The sequence below is a fragment of the Rhinolophus sinicus genome, chromosome 4 (assembly GCF_057876585.1).
Source record: "Rhinolophus sinicus isolate RSI-liver-muscle chromosome 4, RSI-T2T, whole genome shotgun sequence".
Taxonomy (NCBI): Eukaryota; Metazoa; Chordata; class Mammalia; order Chiroptera; family Rhinolophidae; genus Rhinolophus; species Rhinolophus sinicus.
Window position 1 is genome coordinate 13531072 of NC_142504.1, and position 26145 is coordinate 13557216.

A 26145-nucleotide genomic window follows, 5' to 3' on the forward strand; every position below is an offset into this window, starting at 1 on the left:
GTTCAAGTAGAATCTTAGAGAACCTCAGAGTCTTCCCTCTACGTTGAAACCTAATGGTAAAATTCAACATTTTATTATTTCCTAGAAGAAAACTGCAATGGAAACTCCACTTGGTTGAAAGAAATGAATAATTGCATCTAAACGCAGGCAATAATTGGCCATCATGAGTCTCAAAATACAGCTCTGTACTTGGTATATTTAAGATAGTATAATTCAAGTAACTAAATGGTTTTCAATTTTGCTACCCCTCCATAAATCTATCTCCTTCAGATGTTCTTGCTACCCCCAACCAAAGGAATAATACATAGATGACTAATAAACTGGCCCCATTCTGTGCCCACTCCCCAGGGAAAACGTTGGAAGGAAGAAAAAAAAAAACACTCTCTTGCTGTTTTCTAGCAAACACACAGGGAGGCTAAACACAAGCCAACAGATTGTTTGTAGTGAGGCTGAAGTCTCAGATATGTTTCAGAAACATCAAAAAACATGGGTGACGAAAGGCCATATGCACAAATGCACACAACGGACACACACTCCACAGCAAGACCTTTGCAGCTTGAGCAGCAAGGACAAAAAGCATTGATTTTCACTGGAGAGGCCATATCAGGTTACAGGAATGCACACATTTAATTTTTATGAGACTGAAGGCTCACAGAAACAACCAAAAAAAAAAAAAAAAAAAAATCCCACTTTGTGACACATTAATGTAGCCAGTGAGGGGCAACTTTAAAATAAAACAAAGGGAAAGGCTTAACTGTGTTATCAAAAGGCCTTTGAAAATAAACTGTAATGCCATAAGCCACTCTAACATGTTCTGTGACACTTTTAGTCTCCTGGCTGGAGAGATGCTGGACCTAGGTCACATCCCCAAATCCTTCTTATATAATCTTTGTGTGTGTGTGTGTGTGTGTGTGTATATATATATATATATATATATATATATATATATATATATATTCTTTTTATATACAATCTTTATACATATTCATATATATATTCTTTATATATATATATTCCTTACATATATTCTTTATATATATTCATATATATTCTTTATCTATATATTATTTATATATATTATTTATATATATATTCTTTACCTATATTCCTTATATATATATTCTTTATATATATTTTATATATATATATTCCTTATATATATTCTTTATATATATATATTCATATATATTCTTTATATATATATTCTTTATATATATTCTTTATATATATATTCTTTATATATATGTGTACATATATATATATATATTTACATATATATAAATACACATAGATGATGTTACTCACCCCTTTCTGGTTTCTCTAAAGAATATTTTTCATTTTCTAGGTAAATCCAAGAGTTACCAATCTTCCAGCTCTCAGCCCCAACCCAAGAAGAGCAAATAAGCAAGGCAGAAATGTGGTTTCATACCAGAGCATCTTCTTCCAGCCAAATGTAATTTACAGCAGAGTGTTTGGTTCATCTGTCACACAAGAATTATACCAACCTCACCACTTACCCTGAAAATAAATATGCGCTCCTCATTCAGGTAAATGAGATCGTTTCAGAAATAAATTGACTCCACCACTAAAACTTGCCTTTTGCAGAGAAAATAAATGTTTGAAATTTTTTTCTCCTGATGAAGATGATGCAGCTGACACTTAAATTTAAGAGGCTGGTTATATGGCCCTCATTCATATTAAGGCCAGTCCAGGAGAAGCGAGAGGCCACAAGAGCCGGAAACATCAGATAATAACTCAGCTAAATCAAGTCTCAGCTCTTATCAGTATGCAACATCTCCCAGGCAAAATGGGAGGGGGAAAGGTCAAAACACACATCTCTACTGACAATCAGACCTCTAGAAATAAAACAACCTTACAAAATGACACTGAATTTTTACCAGCTCACACGAAGCTTTCAACTATCCACTACCTCCTGTGGAATGCCCTTCAGTGGAGCTTTCCAAGAGCCTTGTGGAGAAGATATTATTTTTCCCATTTGCAGATTGGGAAACTGAGGCAGCAAGCGGTTAGCTAAGTCTCCAAAGACTCACAGCTGGTCATAGACTGAGTTAGGGTTAAAAAAAAACAACAACAAAAAAAAACAGTGACCTAGGTAATAATTCCAGTATTCATTTAATCCCTGTGCTGTTAGAGGAACTGCAATGCAGGGTCCTTACTCATAATGTGCTTCTGACTAACTACAAAAGTAAGATGTGCACACACTAAGTTAAACAATGCCATTGAAGAAAAATCGCCAGTGCCAAATACACTCTCAGTATTTTCAACTCAGAGCCACATTGATTTTATGAATTTATAGAATTGACAAAAAGATTTTTAATAAGTTAACGCACAGTTTCAAACTTAAAAATGAACACTAAAAGCCAGGGACACAGTTCAGGATATGCCTTTTGTTAAATTATTTATGTCTACATGACTTTCCTGATGAATATCTAGGTCACCTGTAATAGTCTTAGGCATAATTATTTAACAGTGACCAGATTACATGGCTCACTTTGAAGGAAAAAGAAGTTAATGTGCTTTAAAAAACAACGGTCTCAAATATTTAGCTATTTTATTATTGACTTACAATGATCTGTGGAGATATAAAATTTTATTATGTTTAACTCCAAAATTTATAAATAGTATACATTTATAAATATACAATTTTACAAATTTATAAATATTATAAATATAATTTATAACCCCAAAATTTATAAATATTTTCAAGAAACTCTCAAATGTCTATATTTTAAGGAATTCACTTAGCATGGGGTCAAATAAACATGAAGAAACTGTGAAGATAATAGGCAAAAAGTATCCCCAAGTAATTGCAATCAGGTGTTGAATTTTGGCATTTGATTAAAATTCCATAAAAGGAATGAAGAAATTAATGATCTAATAGTTATAATAATTAGTAATTATATTTTGGGAGTCAGTAAGAGTAATTAATTAGAACATACCTTTGAGGTATTATTATCTCCATTATAAAATGAGGCAGCAGAAATGAAGCTGAGATGAGAGTTGCCTCTGAAGAAAGGCAGAAGACAGAGGGCTGTCAGATACCCGGGATTCTGAGCCCCACGGCCTCCCTGACTGAGCCTGTTCGCTCTGAGCTGGCATCGCGAAGTTCATTCTTTACGTGGCCTAAACAAGAAGCTGGCCTTTTTCTCTCATCAGCTATCCCTCTCACCTAGCGCTAGTGACCCCATTCAGTTCTCACATGAGATTCTTTTCAGACTGTGGTTTCCTTGGCAGGCTGCCACCTAAAAGTAGTTGCATAAAGTAAGATAAGTACAAGTCTGGATCTCTTAAAGTTTTTATTACAGTAGAAGGGAGAGGGAAACAGGCAGAAAAATAAAAGGAAGAGTAGTATAACTGAACCTATAACAAGCATAAATGGCATTATTTTAAAAATAAACGGTGTTTACCTATCTACGGAGTTATATATAAACCACTATATCAGGAAGTAAGAACCACAGAAAAAAATTTTAGAGCCTTTTGAAACTAAAAGTATATGCCTATATTTGTGCCTCTAAAATCTGAAGATGAAGGGCACATATTCTTCCCATATTAAAAAATACAAATTTGAATAAGCAAAATATTAATACTCTGAAAGAAAAATGGACAAAAGGCATAGACAGACATGAACAGACAATTCACAAATTGCCAGTAAATGAATGGAAATAATGTTCAATGTCCTTTTTAATCAAATAAGAGCAAATTGCAACAATTTTTGACCTAATAAATTGGCAAAGATTTCTGTTTTAATGACAATATCTAAATTCTGGTTAGAGGTCAAGCTGGATAGGCATGCTGCATAACCTTAATGATGATGAGGCAATTGGTACAAGCTCTTTGAAAACAACTTAGTAAAATGCATCAAAATGCACTTGTTGGAATAATTCCTTTGGAAAAATAAGAGATGCAGGTGAAGGATATTAGGCAAGAAGGCTCATCACAATATTATTCATTAGCAGGGAATATTTCAAAATAGACTAGGCATCCAATAATAAGTCAAATGGCTTGAGTCACTTAAGACAAATAGAAGATAACACAATCATTAAAATCCTATTTTCAAAAAAAATAAATCATGACCCTGGGGAAATGTTCACAAAATAATGTTAAGTCCAAGAAAATCCAAACACAAAACTGCAAATGCTCTATGAATTATAGCTAGATGATACGGTAGGATAAAGACATAGATTAGATGAAAGATATACATCAAAATCACCAACAGTGATTATCTTTGGTTATAATCTTCTTCTTGATATGTTTCTGTATTTTCTATGAGTTTTTTAAAATCAAAAAATTGCAAATTTATCTTTAAAATCTTAAAAAAGGAAAGTAGGAAAGTCCTTGAACTTGAGATACAATTATTTTTTCACCATTTTTATCCAAGCTAAAATTTGTCTTGACTCAGAAAGAAACACACTGGCAAGTAAAAGTTTAGCATTAGAATCGGTTGATTTCCAGTTTTAAAACTTTGGAACTTTCCTTCCTAGTTACTCTTTCAGGAAAAATACATGTCCTGTTGTTCCTCTTTGGGGTATTTTTCTTGCAAGGTCAGTTTCAGGAGGAATTTGGAGGAAAGAAAAGTTACCAAGACCACTAACTTTAAACGTTTGTGCTCTCATTTTAAAATCCCAGCTGATACTGCCAAGTTGCCTGGGTGCCTGCCGGCTTAGAAAAGAGCCACAGAACTACGTAGAGGCAAAACCCATAAATGACACAACTGAAAAATGATTGCTGCTTGTTTGAGAAAATATGCACAGGATATGCCAAAAAGACTCCTACACTGGATGTTTTTCTGAATGAATTTCTTGTAAGTTCTGTCACATGAAACTAATGTAATACTAGGAATCCCTATGATACAAGGACCTCATTCCAAATGCATCTACCACATTTGCTTTTGCCGTTGGCTGGTCGAAACGCACCACTCTTCAACTCTGTTAAACACATTGCATAATCATAACATCCTATTATAAAGTTTCAGTGCTTGTTTTATCTTTGCCAAAGCATGGCTTTTAGTTAATAGATTACAAAATCTCTCTTTCAAATATAGCTCGATGCAATAACTAATGCAATTAGAATCTCAAAAAAAAATAAAATAAAATAATAGTTGTTTTACAGTCACCCCGAATCCTGCAATGCCTCTCCATTGTATTGATATTTAAATCAAAACCCCTAACCTGGCTCACCTCACCCCACCTCCAAAGTCATCTCTTAGCATCTGCCCCCTTGCCCACTACACTCTGCCCACACTGGTCTTTCTTCTTTTTCTTAACCACGGCAAGTTCATTCTCATAGGTCTCCTGTGTGCCTGGAATGTTCTTCCTCTTAGTCTTCAAATGACTGGAGCAGCTTTGTTTTCAGGTGTAGGTTAAAAGTACAAGGGAGCGGATGAGACATCAATCCCATGAAACGGCAAATTAACATTACCATAGTTTTAATTCGGTACTCTTGCTGAGGAAAGACTGACCTTTGTTTATCTCCAATATTTGGAAGGTAACTTTCAAATGCTTCTCTGAAAAAAATAGAGAGGTTGTAAATGTCCAGGCTTGAGGTAGTGCCAGAGTAAAAGAATGAACAGATTTCTTTATTGGCTGAAACTCAAAAGCTACAGGACTCGAACACCAACTTCCCTCATCTGTCCTAACTATTGCATTGTAGGGGAATGATGGTACTTATTTCCCGACTTTCTTTCATTTCAAATAGTTACAGCTTTAACTTGGGGTACTGTTTACAAGTACTGTTGTAGCAGGCAGTCTTTGAGGTACCCCCTGAATGATCCCAGTCATCTGGTATACACTTGTATAATCTCCCCTGAGAGCAGGCTGGACCTAGTGACTTGCTTCTAATGAATACAATATGGCAAATGTGATGAGATGTCACTTCTCAGATTAGATTACAAAAAAAAAACAAAAAAACTATGAGTTCCATCTCTCACTTTCTCTCTCGTAGAACCCTTGCTTACTCTTAGCATGCCAACAGCCATATAAATAGGCTTGGATGTGGATCTTCTGAGGCCTGCACCAGTCATGGGAGTTTGGAAGTTGACCCATCCCCAGTTGTGGTTCAAGATGACTACAGACTTGGTTGACACTTTGATAATAGCCTGTGAGAGACCCTGAGCCAGAAAATCCAGCTAAGCCACACCCAGATCCATGACCCACAGAAATTCTTAGTTAATAAACATATGCTTGGGGGAGTGATATGTTACACAGCAATAGCTAACTAATACAACCTGTTTACAACCCAAACTACATACTTGACATCTTCTTTACTTTTCGTTAGGATTAGAGTGAAAGGAAATTTCAGCTCCCTAAATTATAAGGATAAAATCATAGGTTGCATGGGTATGGAGGATATTCAGAACTAGAATTAATTAATTGGGATTTATTCCCAAAGAGAATGATAACTATATTTGGTATGTCAATCATAAAGCCACTCATAATTTATATAGTATTTATTTTAAAATCTGATGTTTTCACATTCTTAGCCATTTACTCCTCTTTAAAAGGCTGTGAAGCATTATTATTATCTCTATCTTGTAGATGAGGAAACTGAAACTCAGTAGATATCATGACTTCCATGAAGGCAAGAACCTTCTCTCTTTTGTTCACTACTTTTCCCTAATGCCTAGCTCCAGGTCTAGCTCAATAAATGCTCAATACATATTGTTAAGTGGCTGCCTCCCAAACAATGTTATCTGTAAAGATGGTGCCTTTTTGTCATGAAATTCCCCACTGACCTATACATGAATCAATCAATCTCTCTATATACTTGTGTAACACACAAATATGTATTCTTGGAACCAGCATATGTGTTTCCCAAACAACAAAGGCGCTTCTGAAAGCTCGCTCTAGTTCTAAAGACAGTAAAGAGATCATCCTCTAATTCAATCCTATTTTTCATACAGTTCTACACTGCCAAAGACGAGAGCTCTTTTATGAGCTAACAACCCTTTCTCAGTAAATCAAATTTCTTCCCTCACATATCATTTCTTATAATCTCCCAGGATGAGGCTGGAGACAACAGACCTTTCTAAGAGCCACCAAAGGAGGTCATCAGCCTCTCAGATCCCCTCATCCCCCATGACAGCTCTCCCCGTCCCCTGCCACATCCTGGTCTCTTTCCCTCTGATAAACATGGCAAGTAGGAAGTAATAGGTCTTGTCAAAGGTCACTATAAAATAACCTCAGGCGATGTTAGATATAGGTGTCCATAGAAATACAACAAAGCTGCTGACAGGGAAACAGGAGGTAAGAGGATTTTCATTAGGAGATTTATATAAGTCTTAAATTCCTTTTCTTTTCAAAGTTTCAGTCAGCGATCATTCAGTCTTCAACCACAGTCCAGTCCCTTCTCACATATTACCTAATAAAAAGGTGTTTGTTCACAGAAGATACGTGCAACCATTAAAGAATCAATTAGTCTACCTTTTAAGAAGATAAGAAAATCATTAGGTATGATTATACTCTTGGAATTGTATGATTACAAATAGAGGAACTGGAACATATCCTGTGTAGAGTAATAAATTAATCATAGTCTCTATTCTCCTGTGTAGAGTAATAAATTAATAATAGGCATCTATTCGTTCAGCAAATATTGAAGAAGTTTCTGCGACTACATGTTGGGAAAACGGCGATGAACCAAACATGCACGATTCCTGACATTTCAGAATTTAGATTCCCGTGGGACATGTGGATTTTACATTTTTAAAAATTAAATTAAAAATCACTGAAAGGAATATTAACTTGAAAATTGATAAAATGCTATGATGGAAAAGGTCAGGATAGCAGGAGTATTTAACAGTGGGACCTGAAGTTAGATTGGGGAACCAGAGAAAAGTAGCAATTGTCCAGACAGGAATGGTCTAGGAAGAAGGAACGGCATATGCAAAGGCCCTAAAGCTCACAAGGCTTAGTCTGAAATTCCAGTGTGATTGGGAAGCATTGAGTAAGGAGCTGCTGTGTGTTGTGAGATGACCCTTGGCCTATCTGATGCCAAAGACTGTGATTCTGACTCTATTCATATCTGAAGCACAAACTCATTCCCCTGAACAGCAGACTCAGCATCCCACCATCTACTGGACATCTTCTCACACACAATATGCCCCAAACTGAAGTCTCGTCTCCCCCACCAAACCTGTTCCATCTGCCTTCTTCCCCATCTCAGTTGATGGCAACTCCATCCTCCCAGTGTCTCAGGTCTAAATCCTGAGCATCCTCCCTGATTTCTTGCTTACCCCTACACCCAATCTGTCAGCAATTTCCTTCAGTTTTACCTTCAAAGTAAGCCAAAGTCCTTCTCACCACCTGTCCCACAATCACCCCGTCCAGGCGGCCACCTCTCTTGCCTCCTAACAGGTCTCCCTGCTGCCACTCTCATCCCTGCACACTCTATTCTCCAACTATAACAGGAAAGATCTTTAGAAGTGATGGATTCTCTTCTCAAAGCTCTCCAGTGGCTTCCGTTATTGCTAAGGTTGATATCCAATGTCCACTGCATGGTCTGCAAGCCACTGACTATATGATCTGGCCACCCACTACCTCCCACTCTGTCCTCACTGCCTCCATGTCTGCTTCCTTGCAGCTCCTCAAACTCATGAGGGCCTTTGTACTAGTAGCTCCTTTTCCTGAAAGCTCTTTCTCCAGATTTCCACAGGACCTGCTCCCTCACTTCAGCTGCTCTCTACTCATGTCACCTACCCAGAAAGGTCTTCCCTGACTCCTCCATCTGAAAGACGAAAGAGCATGCTCTATCCTCTTACCCGACTTCATCTTTCTTTTTAGCACTTACTGCTATACGCTGCATTATACATTTACCATTTGTATAGATTTTGTCTGCTGGTTCACTGCCATATCCTTAGAACCTGGAAAAGGTCTAGCTGAAGAGAGCAAAGGCACAGCTTTAATGATGCACTTTGTTGGGCTACCACATGGCCATCTCCAGAAGTCCGTCTGTAATAAAATTACAGATCCCAAGAAATGTATTGAGTGTCTAATATCTTACTAAGGTAGAGGCTCTGGAGAAGTGAGAGAGGGAGCAAGAAGTCTGGCTAGGAGTTGGGGGAAGGAGAGCAGGGTTTGTGGTAGACAGGTCAATATCAGGGGGAGCAGAGCAGTCCTGAGTTCCTGTGACACGCATTGTGGTGGAACAATATGTGCTGAGAGAAAGAGGATGCCCAAGACAAACTTGGTCTCTGTCACAATTTTGCCTAAGCTCAACACTAAAGGAAGGTTTTCAACCAGCATAGGAAGAAGATTAAGGTCTTCGGAGTACACATTTCTCCTGCCAAAAGATTGGTCATGTGTGTGTTTTTTTATAATCATAAAAAAAAAAAAAAAAAATCCACAGCAAACTTCAATGTCAAACAATAGAGGATGGTTAAGAAATTATGGTAACTCAATGGAATATACTGCATAATCATAGTTTTGAAAACTACGTAGCAACATGAAAAAAAATGTCTGTGGTATAGTTTTAGTGAAGAAAGCAGAATTTTAAAATGTGTCTCTACTCTGATTAAAACTATTTTAAAATGATGTTCACCTCTGGAAGGCTTGGAAAGGAATGTAAAAATCAGAAATCGATGATTCCTTAGGGTTGCAAGATTCTCCGTGATTTACTCATCCCACCTCATTTTTGAATTTCTAAAATACTATTCCAATAGTTTTTAAGCCACAGGGACATCCATCAATATACCTAAAGAATCTCGCTGGGCTGATTTTCCTAGGAACAATCGCTAGACATCAGCCATCTCCTGCTGGTAACAGGAAATTCATGACAAAGAACAACATTGGAGTACCCCTATAATCAATTCACTCAAGGATTAATTAACCATCTACCATGTGTGAGGTGCTATATGCTAGGTTTTATGAGGAAAATCAAAACTGAGCAAGCATCAGTTCTTGCTGTTATGGAGCTTGCAATCCAGGAGAAGGAATTTATGACAAACACACACACAACCTCAAGAGAAGATAACATTTTTAAATCATAAGGAGAAATATTTACGTAGCACTAAGAAAATAATGTTGCATCAGTTGTTGATTTGGGAGATCAGCAGATGTGTGTTTCCATAGGCAGAAGGTGAGGGAGGGGAAGGAAGGGGAGTCCTGGACCAGGACAAAAGATGTTCCAGGGAAGAGAAGAGTCTGAACATGGCAGAGAGGCATTGAACACAAACAAGAGCTTATTATGGGTCTGACTTGAACGTGTGGTCAATCTATAGTGATGCTGGCTGAGGCTGGCGGGAGGCCTTAAAAACAGATGCTGGGGAAGGCTCTTGAGCAGGGAAATGAGATCTTCAGGGCCATAAAGTTGAAAGCGTCATTGAGTAGTCGTCAAAGAGTTCACACTCTTTCCATTTTGAACCAGACAAAGCTGGTTCCAAACCCCAACTTCTCCATTTACTGGTTTTGTCACAGTAACTGGTTTGTCCCTTAACCTCTGAGCCTCACTTTCCTTATCTAAAAAAGGGGTAAGTCCAACTCCTTGGTAGGTTTGTTATGAAGGTTGACATGGTGGATCAAGAGAGTAGATATGGGTCAAGGCTCAATAAAGACTCAATTATTCTGTTCCCCTTACTTCTCAGTTCATAGAAGGAACTGGTTGAGAAGGAGATGGGGCAGAAAGACAAAACTCATAGGACATTGTTCAAATGGGGTCTAGAAGACTTGGCAATGACATCTTCATGACGGCCAAGGGAAAATGCAAAGTCAATGACTATCATGAAGGTTCCACCTGGGAGCCCAGAGGATGATGGTAACACCACTCAAATGGGCGTATCACAAGGAGAAATTGTACGAGGACGTTAAGGTTCGAACAATTTGAAAACTAAGGAATGGCAGCAGTCCATCCAGGAGGAAATGGCCAGGGTAAGTTGGAAGTCAGGGCTCAAAGCCCAGGAGAAAGGTATGGGCTGGAGACACATAGGACATGCGCTTTTGTAGTCGACTATTCCTATTACGAAGGTCTGCAATATTCCTATTAACCTTTCTCCATGGTTTGCTGTGATATATTCATCCCAAATATGTAGAGAAGTTATTGGAGCAAAAGACCCCATTTGCCATACACTCTAACTAAATTTAGCATCCTATATTTTCCTCCATGATGTGTTATCTTTTTTAACAGCTTTATTGAGATATAATTTGCATACCATACAATTCACCCTCTTAAAATGTACAATTCAATGACCCCAGAATAGTCACAGATTTGTCCAACCATCACCACAATCAATTTGAGAACATTTTCATCCCCCTATGAAGAAACCACAAGTCCCTCAGTTGTCACCCCCAAACCTCCAAGCCTCACCCTCAGGTTTAGGCAACCACTAATCTGCAATCTGTCTTCATGGATTTGCCTATTCTGGACCTTTCATGGAAATGGAATCATACAATATGTGGTCCTTTGTGTCCGCTTCTTTTTCTTAGCGTAATGTTTTCAAGGTTTGTGCATGTTATAGCATGTGTCAGTCCTTCATTTCTTTTTATGACCAAATGATAGTCCAATATATGAATGTACCACATTTTGTTTATCCATTCATCTGATGGACTCTGGGTTGTTTCCATGTTTGGGTAGTTATAAATAACCCTGCTATGAACATTTATGTACAAGTTTTTATGTGGACATATGTTTTCATTTCTCTTAGGTATATACCTAGGAGTGGAATTGCTGGGTCATAAAGTTTAAGGTTAACTGTTTGAGGAACTGCCAAACTACTTTCCAAAGTAGTTGTACCATTTGACAATCCCACCAGCAACATGAGCGTTCCAATTTCTCCACATCTTCATCAGCTTTTGTTATTGTCTGTCTTTTTTATTGTAGACAACCTAGTGGGTGTGAAGTAGTATCTCACTGTGGTTTTCATTCGCATTTCCCTGATAGCTACCCATTTTTAATTCGGTAATACCCTGTTTCCCCAAAAATAAGACCTAGCCGGACCATCAGCTCTAATGCGTCTTTTGAAGCAAAAATTAACATAAGACCCAGTATTATATTATATTACATTATATTACATTATTATATTATATAAGACCCAGTCTTGTATTATAGTAAAATAAGACCGGATCTTATATTAATTTTTGCTCCAAAAGACGCATTACAGCCAATGGTCCGGCTAGGTCGCATTTTTGGGGAAACACGGTATGTCTTTTCATTAGACATAGAAGAATTCTGTCTTCTGCACTTTCATTGTGTAAAACAGAGGTAGCACATAGGCATAAATTGTCCATCAACAACTAGAAAATTTTTTCTTCTTGCATTGAAGCATCTATGTTCAACTTGGTGTGTGTTGTTATGAGAACTGGTGGCTTTTGTCTTTGTCAGTAAATATTAGCACATCAAAACAATGATTGCTGAGCCTGGCAGGGTGACAAGCTACAGTTGTATTTAATTCTTTGTTCTCAGGGTTAAACGTTGGTGCTGCCCTTTTGGCATTGCTCTTTCATAAACCCTGGGGACAAATTCAAGGCCAAACCAAGGTCAATGCCCACATTATCAAATTCACTAATCAGTGCAGTATGTATACACATCAATTTGCAAGTGTAGCTTTTTTTTTTCCCTGTGTTTTGCTGGCTTTGTCTATACCAGTTAATCTGTGGATCCACAGCTCTGAATACTTGTTCCAAGTTTTTCTGGGGGTCCATCATAAGTTTATTTTTAATATGGGCTAAAAAAATGTCTGGTTATAATCTACATCAGTCCCGTAGGGTCCCTCTACTCCTTGCCCTGGGTGCTGTCTTCTTGATGGGCATACCTACTGTTACAGGTTAAACTGTGTCCCCCCAAATCCAGTAACCTAGAATGTGACCCGACTTGGAGATATAGTCTTTACATAGGTAGTCAGGTTAAAATGAGATCTTTAGAGTGGATCCTATTCCAATATGACTGGTATCCTTATAGAAAGGGGAAATTTGGACACAGAGACAGTCACGCTTAAAAGGGAGAGCATGTGAAGAGACACAGAGGGAAGACAGCCACCTACACGTCCCAAAGAGGGACCTGGAACAGATTCTCCCTGACAGTTCTTAGAAGGAACCAACCCTGACGACACCTTGGTTTTGGACTTTAACCTCTAGGATTGTGAGATCAAATAAATTTCTGTTACTTAAGCCACTAGTTTGTAGTACCTCATTACAGCAGCCCCAGTAAATTAATACACCTGGCCATACACTGGACCCCCTGAAGCCATAGCTGTGGCTGCCTTAGGGGGTGGGCGCCTCTCTCTCTGGAGGGCCTGCTCTCTGACAGAAATGATCAGAACTGCACGGCCTTGCAACTCCACGATTGCTCTACGGTTTTTATTTATAGCCGCTCTTTGAGTTTTTGTTCATAGTGATTTTCTGTTCTCTTCCAAGGACTCAGGCACACAAGCCTGTGGGGCCTGGGCCAGAGCCCTCCCCTCCTCTCCCACTACAAAGGACAATCCAGACTTCATTACTGGGTCAGGCTTATCCTGCCTGGCTCCCTCTTCCCTTAGAATGAGTACACGCTTCACCTTGTCCCTCATCCTCCAATTAATCAATCCCCTAGTCACATTGATCCTATCTTTTAAATGGCTTTTCATTCTGGCACCAACACAACCCAAGTCACCATCACCTCTTGCCTGCACAACCACACTAACCCCCTAACTGAGCTTTCTGCCTCCAGACTTGTACCCTCTCACCCTCCCACAACATTCCATTCGAGTGACTTATTTGGTGTCTCTCCTACCAGTAAGTTCTGTGAGTAAAGGAACTGTGTCTGTTTTTGATCACGTATACCTAGTACCTGGCACATAATATGTGCTCAGTAAATGTCGGGAGGAGGGGGTTATAATCCCTTACATAAATTACAAAGTTACGATTTTTCACTGATACCAGTTGAGCCTGTCCTTGCACTGAGGAAGGCAATCAAGGGAGATGTTCAAATAATGCCAAATGGTGTGTTCTGCAAACTAAGTGATACGGCTTTCTGTACACATGGCCCATCTAGATTCAAGCCGGTCTCCAGAAAAGAGGCGTGTGGTGCTGGGAGCCTAGCTGGTGTCTTCCCAGGGTATCCTACATGTCAGAATCACATGATCCACGCATCACGCCGCTGCACAGACCTGAAGTACAAAATTCTTCAGATGTTTAGCTCCTCCCATGAAGGCACTAAAACTGCCACAACTCACTTTGAACAAGTGGACTGTGCATTCTGTTTCTCCATCTGGGGAATGCCTACAAAAAAAACCTTATCCCTTATTTTAAAAAAAGAAAAAATATGCTAAGATACACATAACATTTTCTATGTTAAACACGTTTAAGTGTAGAGTTCTGTAGTGTTAGGTATATTAACACTGTTGTGAAACCAACCTACGGAATCCCATTTTTTACAAACAAATGTTAAATAACTAAAACTATGTAAAGGAATACAAGACTTCCAAAATAGACTTCTTAAAATATCTACGAAATGTTAAATAAAGATAAAATATACATTTACAGTCTCCCTTTTAACGATACTATGGTTTCTGTGCTTTAGAAAACCACACACACACACACACACACACACACACACACACACACACACACTTCCTGGAAAGGGTAAAAATGAACCTTGGGTTAAAAGATTAACTTGTCTGTCTTAAAAATGTCCCTTCCAAAGGGCACGTCAAGTAATTATGTGTAATTGTTTTTCTCCCTGATTTTTGTGCGTGCTTCTGAGGTGCATAAAAAAAAAATTGTACCTCTTTGCTGGTGCTGACTCCATCCAACGGGCAGACATTACTGGTTTGTTTTGTTTTCTTAATGTTTTCAATGGGTTGGAGATTAGCATGGATATTTAGCAAAAAAGTACAATTTCAAATTACACGGTGCTTCCTGGTGCCAAAACCCTGTGCACCATCATCTTTGATGACGTCTACCAACATGGCACTAAGAATGGCGACTGTGAGTCATCTGGCTTTGAAAAGCTGGAAGACGACATTGTAAACAATGTGTGCTTAGCCAGGCCTTATTAGAAAAGAAGAGCATCTTAAATATGCTTCCAATTTTTTTTAAATCTAGTAATATCTTTTAATCAACAATATGTGTATCTAAATCAACGTGACAAATAGATTTGCTCAAAAGGAGGAACAATTTATCCATGGGCATCCTAAAAAAGATGACAACCACGTTTACAACAATCTACCCTAGTAACACGCTGGTCCTCATCAGCCAACGTTTGTATTTATGTACAAGCTTAACCACCATAACCACATATATGTGTGGATATGAACTTTGCTTTAACATTAGTAGAATGCTTAGAAAGGGATCCAAAGGAACCCATCCCTGGCAGTGGTCACAGATTTCATTACCAATCACAGCTTGCATCTCACCCATTGCATACATAGAGGTGCACACAGAAACTACAAATGGCTGAGTCCAACCCTAATCATTATTAGGAGGAGAAAAAGACCAAATACTCAAAAGCAGGTGGTTCCAGGCCCAGTGTGAAGACAGTACATTGGTACAAGAAGAGCTGAAATATTTTTGTGTTCAGATAATTCAGGAGCTAGAGCTAGAGTCTATGTTGCTCAGTGAGTGAACACCTAAAGGCCTTCCTTTCAATCCCCAAAAGAGTTGAATTTACATCTTTAATCTCATTGTCTCTCCACAAAGTCCTCTAACCATCAATCACAGAGAAGCCTGAGAGAAAGATCCCCTAGATACCGCCAAAAATACAGGTTTGCCAATGATGTCTCCAGACAACTTTTAGAACAGATCCCACATTAAGGGGTAGATACCCACATATGTATTTGTTAATCCATCCAGGCACATGTAGCCTGAAGCTGGAATACAAAAGTTATTAGCAGAGAGCCATTCAAGTGCAAATAATGCATGGAAAAGCATCAGAAAGAAGGTTATTTATAAATTCAAAGACAGATGCAATAGCATACCCAATTGGAAACTTCCCACCTGAAAGCCACCCAGAGTAGGGATTATGTGTAGGCACTAATACACATGAGTTTTTTCCTCACACCGACCACCCTTCGAATTAACGAACACAATGCTTAGCCGTCAACCACTCAGCTTCTCTATCTGTAACATGGGAATTAAAGCCGCGTTTTAATAAATGGAGGTTAAAATTCTTCCAATGAATGACATTACAGAAAACACAAATGTCATCACCACAAAATGTTGAGAAGAAGGTGATTGTGTCCCTAAACATGGTTTTAAGTCATGTTTAAAAGCACATGGTCAGGAAGACATGTACTTGGAAACAGACTGGTAGGGGGATAAGGGGAGAGGTTTGGGGTGAAATGACTCACGAATGCGGGAATGCAGAGACGCTCAGCAGCATAAAGTCACAAGGACCGTCCCTGAGGTCTCTCCTCTCCACACACAATGCTGTGTGTTGACTTCAAAAGAAGATGAGTGAGGAGTTTGGAAAGTATTATTATTATTATTATTATTATTATTATTATTAATTATTATCATCATCATTATCACTATTGGTTCTTTGCATCTGTTAGTGAAAGCACAGACTGGTATATATTGTTGAAAAAAATTATTAAAGGAAAACATTCTGGTGTGCATTGAGAACTATTGATTCTTCTAATATTTTAAAGGATGACAAATAGAACGAACACTTTAAGCCTAGAGGGTCGTCACTAATATAATGGCATGAGTAAACGACGTTTGGTCTGTGCAATGATACAAAGCTTTTTAAAAGCTTAGGGGAAAGAAACACAAGGGGATCCAATGTCTCAAATGGAGCAAGGTTTTTCCCTCCATGAACAGCTAAAGGCAACAAGTAGCTGGGGCAAAGAAGTAAACTAGCGAATTAAATGAAACGTGGTGAGCTTAACTTTTTCCAAAATGGAAGGTTTCTAAGAGGCTACATGCAAATCAAATCAGAAATTAAGATTTGGGGGAGGGGGGGAAGGAAGAGGTTGTGAGGGAAGGAAACCATTGAAAACATCCACATTTGAAACTTATACAAAAGCTCCTCTGTGATACAAAGAATTATCTTCTAAATTATTCGATCTGTATGGTTCAATTTTTATGAATCGTATTTTCTTCAATACGTTTTGTAGCATGCAACACTTCTATCACAGCCTGCTTGCTGCCCTTGAACTCTGAATGCTACACAATCCCTTTCCTGAAATAGAAACATAGAATATTAGAGTAGAAGATTCCTTCGAGATCAGTTAGAATTGCAGTTCTCAACACTGGCTACACTTTAGAACCACTTTTGGAGCTTTTAGAAAGTATAGAGGCTCGTGCCCCATCCCAAACCAACTAAATCAGAAGCGGGGGAGATAAATATCATTATGTGTGTTTTTTTTAAAACAAACTCCACAGGTAGGTTCTACTGGGCTGCCAAGGTTAAGACGCATGGATGCAAAGCACACATTTGCATTATCTGATACCACAGTCACTGGCCACATGTGGCTACTCAGACCTTGAAATGTGACTAGTCTGAATTGCATGGTAATCGCAAAATAATGGGATTTCAAAGATTTAGTACCAAAACAAAATTTGCAAAGTATCTCATCAAAATTTTTATATTGATTATATGTTGAAATGACAATATTTTGGATATATGGGGTTAAATAAAATATGTTATTAAGATTAACTTCACCTGCGGCTTTACACCTTTTTAACGTGGCTCCTCGAACATTTAAAATTACGTAGGCAGCTTGCATTTGTGGTTCCCACTTTCCAACGGTGCTGGTCAAGACCAACACTCTTTGATTACAAATAAAGAAACTGAGACAGAAAAGCATCCCGAGTTCTAGGCAGCACTTTGGGGATTCCCTCTTCCAGGCTTTTCCTGTTGCCATCAACCACCCTGCTGCAGAGCTAGGAATGGCAGAGCCCGTGATTCCTTCCATCAGATAGCGAACCTTTCTTTCTTTGGTCCTGCTAATTGTTTCTTTCAAAACATGATATTAAAATCTGTTTCCCTTTTAGAAAAAAATGTTCCCTCTCCATTTCCACTGTAGGGTTCCTCATGAAAGCAGCGTAACAAGAATGGACGTTAAAAAATAAATCTAGAAAAACATGAGCATAAGGAAAACGCAGAGAATGGATCAAAAGGAGTGTTAAGGTTTTCTTAGACCTTCATACTCCTTTTCATGGAGGGTCAAGTTCTATCCTGTGAATGTTGTGACATGTTGTAGATGAATAAGTGACCGTGGAGACCCTGAGCATCGTGAGAGCCATTTTCAGCACAGCATCTGTCCTGGCTGAGAATTTAGAAGTTTGAGCCTATAATATTATCTTTCTGCCCAGAAGGACTGTCCTTCTGAAGAATGTTACTGCAGGGAGGCAAACCAGGTTCTCCATAATGGTGCCCTACGTCACTCCTAGGTATACAGGTCAAATGGACTTTATCCTCAATACCTTCTACCTTGTCGTGCATGGATGAGTACCCAGGCATTCAGAAGCCAAACAGCATCACCGCTTACTTAAAGAAGAAAATCTTGTTTTGATCAAGTGAAATGGTCCTACCAGATCTGGCAAATGGAGACAAAAAATGTATTTCTTCTAATGACCAGCTAATTCAAACAAAAACAAAGATGTTTTTTGTTGCATGTGGTTTCCCACCCACCACCACCCCCCCACCCGCCCTTGAGAAGCCAGCAGAAAGAGAATTGCATAAAACTGGCTGCAATGTGTTCTATTTGAGAAATCATGCAACACAGGGACTCCTCAGTCTAATAAAAGAATAAAAGAGACCTGAATTCTGATATAAAGCCTTCATGCAAAGAGTTGGAAAGGAAACCTGCAGGTCAGGCCAAACCACACATACAGTAGATGCATTCAAGATTTCTATTGAGATACTCTTGTTCCCCATCCTGAATACAGCACAACCTAAATGTCATCTTAAACCAAATGTTTGGTGCTCTGGAGCCCCCTATGTTGCATGCGTGACTTCTATTAGCTATGATTAGTCAAGTTTTGCCAGTCAAACCACAAAGAACATACTTCCAGTCTCAACTCACTTCTCATGCAGTAATATTCACCTCTAAACCCTATCATTTGTATACACCAACCTGGAAAGATAATACGTTACAGATGGATCCTGGGAAAAAGTACATCTGCCAGAGTGAAAATAGCACTTGTTGCTATGTTCAACAAAAAGAAAGATTATTTATTTTAACTTTAAATAATTTTTCGGATCCTTTTCTCAACGATGATAAAAAAAACGACAGGAAGTAAAGAGAGTTACTGCCTTATTCTGAGATGGTTTTTGTGACCATTTTTAGTTCCGCCTGGTTTTTAGTCTCAAATGAAATGTGGATGGTATCGTTTTTATAATGAAGAAGAAGAATGGCCTTCAAATAAGGAGGCCAATATTAGAAAAATTAACGTTGCAGCTGTATAAGAATAAACAGAATAGAAACAACAGTTTATGTGGTCAAGGTACTCATTCAAAAGATCTGATACAAAATTGTCTTTGAAAGGGTAGTGATCAAAAGTTTTGAAACAAGCAAGGCATCCAAACCATGGGTTATGTTTCATTCATGACAAGGCATTTATGGCAGCCTGGCTCTTGAAATGAGAACCCGACCTAAAGACAGGAACTAGGCTCGTAGGCTCAGTATGGCACTCGCTAGCTCTGGGCCATGGCTAAGCCAGGGGACTTAAATGCTGCTCTTCAAAGTGCATAGGTAGGTGTATCAGTGAGAGGACCACCCCCAGTTCCAGCTCTGCATATGCTACAAGCCTTCTAGCTCACCATCAGAAGCCCTCGGCCAAAAGGAACTCCTGCTCTCTAAAATTAGTTCAAGCCAAACGCCAACATGGTAGTTTTCAATCCTTGTTAATTTTAGGGTAGAGATTAGAAACGTAAACCTTCAGGAAATAGAAGGAAGCAACTAAAATATGTATTTTTAAAGTGTTGATCCAGATCTACTTCTCAGAAAAGATAAATGAGCATGAAGGAAAGAAATATGGAAATGTTAACATAACATTCAGGAATTTATCCTAAATGTTATTAAGTATTATTTTAAAAGTTCCTGAGTCTCAGTAAGAGCTTCAAAAATTTTACTCTTGTTTCTGGAACATTGTTACCATAACCTAGAAACTTGTAAAAGCTCGCTCGCTCTCTCTCTCTCTCTCTCTCTCTCTCTCTCTCTCTCTCTCTCTCTCTCTCTCTCTCTCTCTCGTTAAATCCAGGATTTGTGATTCCCAACAATGTAATACTAATGGATCCTCAAAAAAACACTAATTACCCAGTTTTTTCCTAATTACAAAATGTAAGAACTCTTCAGTGAAAACATTAAACATGATGTCATTTTAAAGTGCCAGGGTTCTTCTTTAAAGCAATGCTACAAAATAGATAGCTTATTTAGTTTCCAAATAGCAACACAAAAAGGTTCTTTAAGTCTGCTTAGCATATCTAAAAGTATTTCTTTCTTACACTTAAATAGTTGAGGCTGTTGCCCCCCAGTTTATTACCTTGTCTCAACTGTATAATTTCTTCAAATAGGAGTCAGAGAAACAGCCCTAGATTTAAATTTTTAAACACTAATTTATAAAAGCATTGGTTGATTCCCATAATACAGCTGGTAGTCAAACTGGACAAGATAATGAATTGACTGAGATCATTGTTCCATCTTCATCCAAGAAAGCTGTCTCTAAAAAAAGATCTTAAATTGCTGTAGAAATCCAATTTGTAAGAAGCAAAAGAAGCATATAGATGGGAAACACCAGCGTGATCACATTAATTTTGTGACTAACGGCAATGCTTTGAAGTGAAGAAGAAAAGATGACAAAAATAATGTCCACTCAAATACCCAATTTTAACCTAACAACACAACCAGGAAAAAAAACAGCTACAAATACAAAGATCACATCTTGGGGATCCAGCGAACATCACCCCACCACGCACAACATAATTTTCAGCTTAATAAGAAGCAAGTTCCAATGCTAAGGGAATACTATAAAATGGTGATGCATCGCTGCTAAAAAGCAAATTATACTAAGAAATCAGGAAACCAGGAAATGGACATCAGCACAAATGGCCATGGAAAGGCCATGATCAATTGGTTTTGAATCTGCAGGTATGGGAAACAGACAAATAGTTATAATGAAAATCTTCAACTTACTGTAATTGAAAAGCTATATAGGAGAAGTCTCTCTGACAAACTACCATTCATTTAACCACTTAATCAAATAAAAACTGCAACATCACAGAGCTATCAAAATAAAGGCACAATTTCCACTATTTTGTGGGAATGTTCTCATAAACTGTCTGCTCATGTATAAACTACATAAGGTCACAAATGACATCTAATTTACAGGCAATATATGGATTTCAGCAATTTACATTCAGAAACAGTTGCCTTAAAGATAGTAACAGTTGAGCAAATGTGTTTGAGTAAAGTTAAAAAACAAAAATCGCTATGAATCAGTCAGGATTTAAAAATTTTTTAAAAAGATGTATACGTAATGCTACAAAGGAAAATGAGAAAATGCATAGGGAGACACAAGTGAGTTCTTTCGTTGTTTTCTTCTTAAGTTTTAAAACTCAAGTACTAACTAATATTCAATCAATAGCATCATTCAGGGGAATAGTCACACACTTAGGTTTGGATATGGAGAGTGGGTGTTTTGTTTGTTTTATTTTTAATATTTAGGTTTCTTTTTAAAGAATCCCTTCCTTATTAAAATTTAATTCTTTATTGAAGTGATTCTTAAAAGCTCATGGAATAAGGGAATTCTTACCTGACACATTAACTTGCTTCATAGCTCCCCCACATGCAATTCTCATGCTCATAAACATTATTTTGCCCAGGAAATAATGGTCTTATTCACACACACACACACACACACACACACACACACACACACACCCTTCCACACAAAATGCTCCCAAGTCCAAGGAAACTGACAAAAGCAACATTAAAATTCAGTGCAAAATAAGAATCCCATTTCTGAATTCCACCTATGAAAAGACAAGACTGGCCTCATTTAAGCAACCGCAAAGCTCCCTTGCTGCTTAATAAAGGTAATAAACATCATCTTACCATTATCTGTAGAATAAAGACAGCAACGTGTTGCTTCCTGCGGTCACCAAATCAAGTTTTTTTCTTCCTTTCTTTCTAGCAACTTCTTTTTCACCAACAAGATTATGAAGAAAATAAGTCTGAGTGTTTGCCTCAGTATTTCAGACCACAAGATTGTAAAACTAGCTCTTAGTCAAAAAAGAACAGGTCTGGTATTTTGCAATCACTTCTGCAACTCAGAGGTACCTCCTGGACTCCCTTACCTCTCTCCTCCCTGGTTCTCTACGTTTCTTTTAGGAATGAGACTAATTTTTCCAGTAGCCTCAAACTCCCTAGATTTAACTGACATGGAAAATGTGACTAAAAACTTGTAGAACTGTCTAGCCTCCAACCCTACACAGAATCAACTTTGTTGTAAGTGTTGAAGATCACCTCGCAAGCAGCTACTTGCTCGCTTTGACTCCTGCACAGCACAACACAGAACACCAAATAACAGTGCGCCATCTAGTTAGCAAGTTGCATTCTCCATTCTAGAAGGGGGGACACCTTCAAACCCTGGCAGTTAAGGACTTGTCAGGGTTCAGCTGCTCTGAAGGTCCAATTGTTTATTTAAATAAAAAAAAATATCGCTACTGAGATAATCCACATCTAGTGGATATGGGAAAATTTAGGTTATAATGGCACTACAAACTTTTACATCTAACTTTGATTTACAAGATAAAAGCAAGTTTTAAATTAAAAGGGCTTTCTGTTAATAGAGCTTATTATTCTGAAGACGGGAATGATTTTCTTCGAAAGTTGTCCCTGGGTGCATGCCTATTATCTTTGCTTTTCCCCTTCCACTAATGAGCATTTATCTAAAGAGCCTGTTAATCCTCTGATGTGTGCTTCTGGTCAGAGGTAACAGTTTGAATAAAACCACTAATCACTGATCACTAAATCACTGATCATTAATCACACTCTCCAGTGTCCGTGACCCGGCCCGTTTTTTCCTTTAGGTCTATGCATCATAAACAAGAATTTTAACATTTTAGGTGCACATGTTTGTGCGGTGGGGGGGGGGCAGTACTATTTCATATCTAGATGTGAATAAATAATAAATACTGCCTCGAACTTGGGGAAGGATTGTCAATTAGATCCCAGACAGGAGTTTCACAAATGCTTACTCTGCAGCATGGCTTTCACTTTGAAAAAAGTAGGTCTGACTATAACAATACATGTGTTCTTCAAGAAATCCCCACATCCTCAGAATATAAATTTTCCTTTATTTAGTTTTCAGCCACTCCAAATCAGAAAGCGCCCAACTCCTCTGCCCACTCCATCCAAAACCCCACTAGTAATTTTTTTTTTTATTTCTGCTGTGCACACACCTCCCGCTCCAAGAGTTTTTACTTTTATCCCTTAAACATGTCACACACTGGTGTTTTTATTTCAACTGCCAAATATGAAGTTCTGATTCAATTCACATATAACGTGTGCATTTAACGTCCTCTTTAAATATAGAAACTTAAGGTTGAGGGAAAGAAAGTAACACACGCAGCAATTCATTGTATGGTATTTTGGGTTTAACGACTCACATTCCCTCACTTTGGAAATGAAACGTTTAATCTTGATCCTTTCAGCTAAATTTCATTTAGTCAGCATCCTCACTTCTTCCCTCGTCTGCTAAGCGGTTGGAGAAAGGCGCTACGTAAAATTAAGTGCTATGTTTGCAGTGGGTGTGTTGTTTTCCTAAATCACCACAGGGACACAGTATCATCATAACGTCTCTAAGCATTTCCTGAGATGCCTTTCTATCAGGGCTGAGTGTTTTCGCCCTGGAGAAGAGGGGTCGCTGGTGCCTTTCGTAAATAATAGAAAAGGGCAGATTGTGCGTGTGCTGATCAGGTACCGTGCTCCCCTCAGACACCAGAAGCTCTTACCCACACTCCAGGGACAGTGATAGCCCCAGAGAAAACAGTAAAAGGCGGAGGCGGGGCTAGAGTGATAACGGTGTGGGCGGGAGAGGGGGTGACGAAGGAGGGGTCCCGGAGGAGAGGGCAGTACAGATGCCCACGGAACTGGCGATTGTACAAGTATGTTGGGGCTGGGGGTGGGAAGCAGAGTTGCTTTGTCAGCATTTCTAAGCCCCCGAACCCTTGAGTATCTGAAGCTGTTAATCACTTACTGGCCTGCAGAATGACGTAATGGACCTGTGTCCAGCCTTTATTCCTTGACACATGTCAGAGAGGGAGGGAAAAATAAAAATCAAACACACTCTGCGGACACTGACAACAAAATATACAAGGAGCCCACTCCGGTTCCTGGCCTTGAACAAGCATCAAGTGGGGGCGGCACCCGTTCAGGGAAAGTTAGGAAGGCGGGTGGACAACGTCTGGGGCTTTATCTACCAGAAAACACACACCCACACCCCCGCCCCCGCCCCCGCCCGGAAATAAATCTATGGTAAAGAAGAAGCTGGATGCAGCTGCCAGGAGAAAACATCTCTTTGGTTCCTTCGCGTGTCTTGCCCCTCTAAGAACTTCGTGAAAAGTTTAAGCGGTTCCGTAGAGAAACTGTCGTAGAGGAGGGTTCCTCCGCCGAGTCCTGGGAACTGCCACCGCGCCGCCGCGGCAGAAGCCGGAGCTGTCACTTGGGGCAGCGGCGGGGAAGAGGTAATGATGCCAGCGTGCACCGGACGGAGGCAGGAGGCGGCTGGAAGAGTGAACGCGAGCAGAGCCTCACCACTCTCAAGCCTTCCGTGCCTGGAGCGAAAGCCAAGTGCCTCCAAGGGCGATGTCCCCTCCCCGGGTGCGCGCGCCCACCAGCTGCGGCGGGCAGCCCTGCGGGAGAGGTGGCAGCAGCGGACTCGGCACCCGGGAGGGAGCGAGCCCCCCCGCTCGCCCTCCTGCCCACCCGCTAGGTGACCACGCGTCCTCGCCGCGCCTGCTGGAAGTTTGCAAACTTTCTTCGGGGGTTCCGCCGCATCACCGGGAAGTTGGGGACGCGGGGGGAGGTTCCTGGCTCGCCGTCTCCGCTGCCACCGCCGGTGCCACCGCTTGACCGCACTTCTGGAGGGTTCCGCACCTTGCCAGGTCTCTGGAGGCAAACACACACCCCCGATTCATAACTGTTCCCCGCGTCAGGGAAACACACGCGCGCTCCCACACACGCACGCACGCCGGGTGGACACAGCGCTCACTCCACGTGAGCATCCCTTCAGCCGCACGGCGCAGCGGCCACCGAGACGCGCTCCGGGAAAGACACGGCGTGGGGTCTCTGGGGTGGCCTCAGGATACGGCAGAATTCCACAGTTCACCATTATTTGGGGCCGGACTTCCTTCTGGTCCGCCAAAGTGTTTACAAACACAGATCACCCTCCAAAAAAAATGCATCGCATCTTCCCTACTTCTTGCCCTGTGACCTGCCCACTGGACCGAGTAACCTCGCGGCTGCTGCCGACAACCAACCCCTGCAAACAAGTACGCTCCCGAGATGGCTCCCTCGGCAAGTGCAACAAAAGTGGCTAAATGCAAAAGCCCCAGAAGTGGCCGAGCCGTATTTTTAGGAACTTACCAAACAAGTGTGGAGAAGGCAAGAGCGGAGCCCGGGTGAAGGGACCACGTTGGACTGAGCAAAGATTACAATACATTCTATTTAGAGTGCATTACATCACCCCCCCGGTGACGTCACGTGGGATTCCTGAACTTCTAAATCATTGCGGTCCGCGGGGGAGAGAGGGAGGGGCGGGGCCGGCGCGCCAAGGGGGCGGGCCCCGCCCCAGCCCCGCCCCACCAGCGGAACCTGGTGCACCCACCCCGGAGCGGCGGCGGCGACGACCGCGCAAGCAACAGCTTGCAGAGCCCAGCGCCGTGTGACACGGCTCCCTGACATTAGTGGTGTGAGTCAGCTTGGAAACAATCCTCAGGGTTTCAGACAGAACCACGGAGGAGGCACAGACACGGGTTCTCCTGCGAGGAGGGCCTGGTAACATTTGAAAGGTGTGGGGAGGGGGGTTAGGGGAGAGGTGGGAAAGGGGTTCTGAAGGGTGCGGGAAGAGACTTTCTACAAACAGAAATGAAGGACGCTACCCCCCTCCCCCAACAGCAGATGTCCAGCTCCTTTTTGCCTGCGACAACAGTCGTGACCTCATTACAGTGTTCCCTGCATTGCATCCTGGTTTCTCAGAGCGCGCACACAACACC

General features: G+C 40.2%; 2 protein-coding genes across 2 annotated transcripts in view; both read right to left on the reverse strand.

Moving 5' to 3' along the window:
- CREB5 (cAMP responsive element binding protein 5) overlaps window positions 1-23065 on the reverse strand; it is a 379499-nt gene extending 356434 nt beyond the window's left edge. Inside the window, exon 1 of the mRNA XM_019726163.3 lies at window positions 21983-23065. Coding sequence (XP_019581722.2) covers window positions 21983-21985 — 3 coding nt within the window. The 5' untranslated portion in view covers window positions 21986-23065. The remainder of the gene's footprint in view (window positions 1-21982) is intronic.
- Window positions 23066-24139: 1074 nt separating this feature from the next.
- Window positions 24140-25675, reverse strand: LOC148758324 (uncharacterized). Its single transcript, XM_088797679.1, has 2 exons — window positions 25517-25675; window positions 24140-25039 (listed from the first exon to the last, which is right to left on the reverse strand). The coding sequence occupies exons 1-2, from the start codon at window positions 25590-25592 to the stop codon at window positions 24402-24404; spliced, it is 714 nt and encodes a 237-aa protein (XP_088653805.1). The 5' UTR covers window positions 25593-25675; the 3' UTR covers window positions 24140-24401.
- Window positions 25676-26145: the final 470 nt, after the last annotated feature.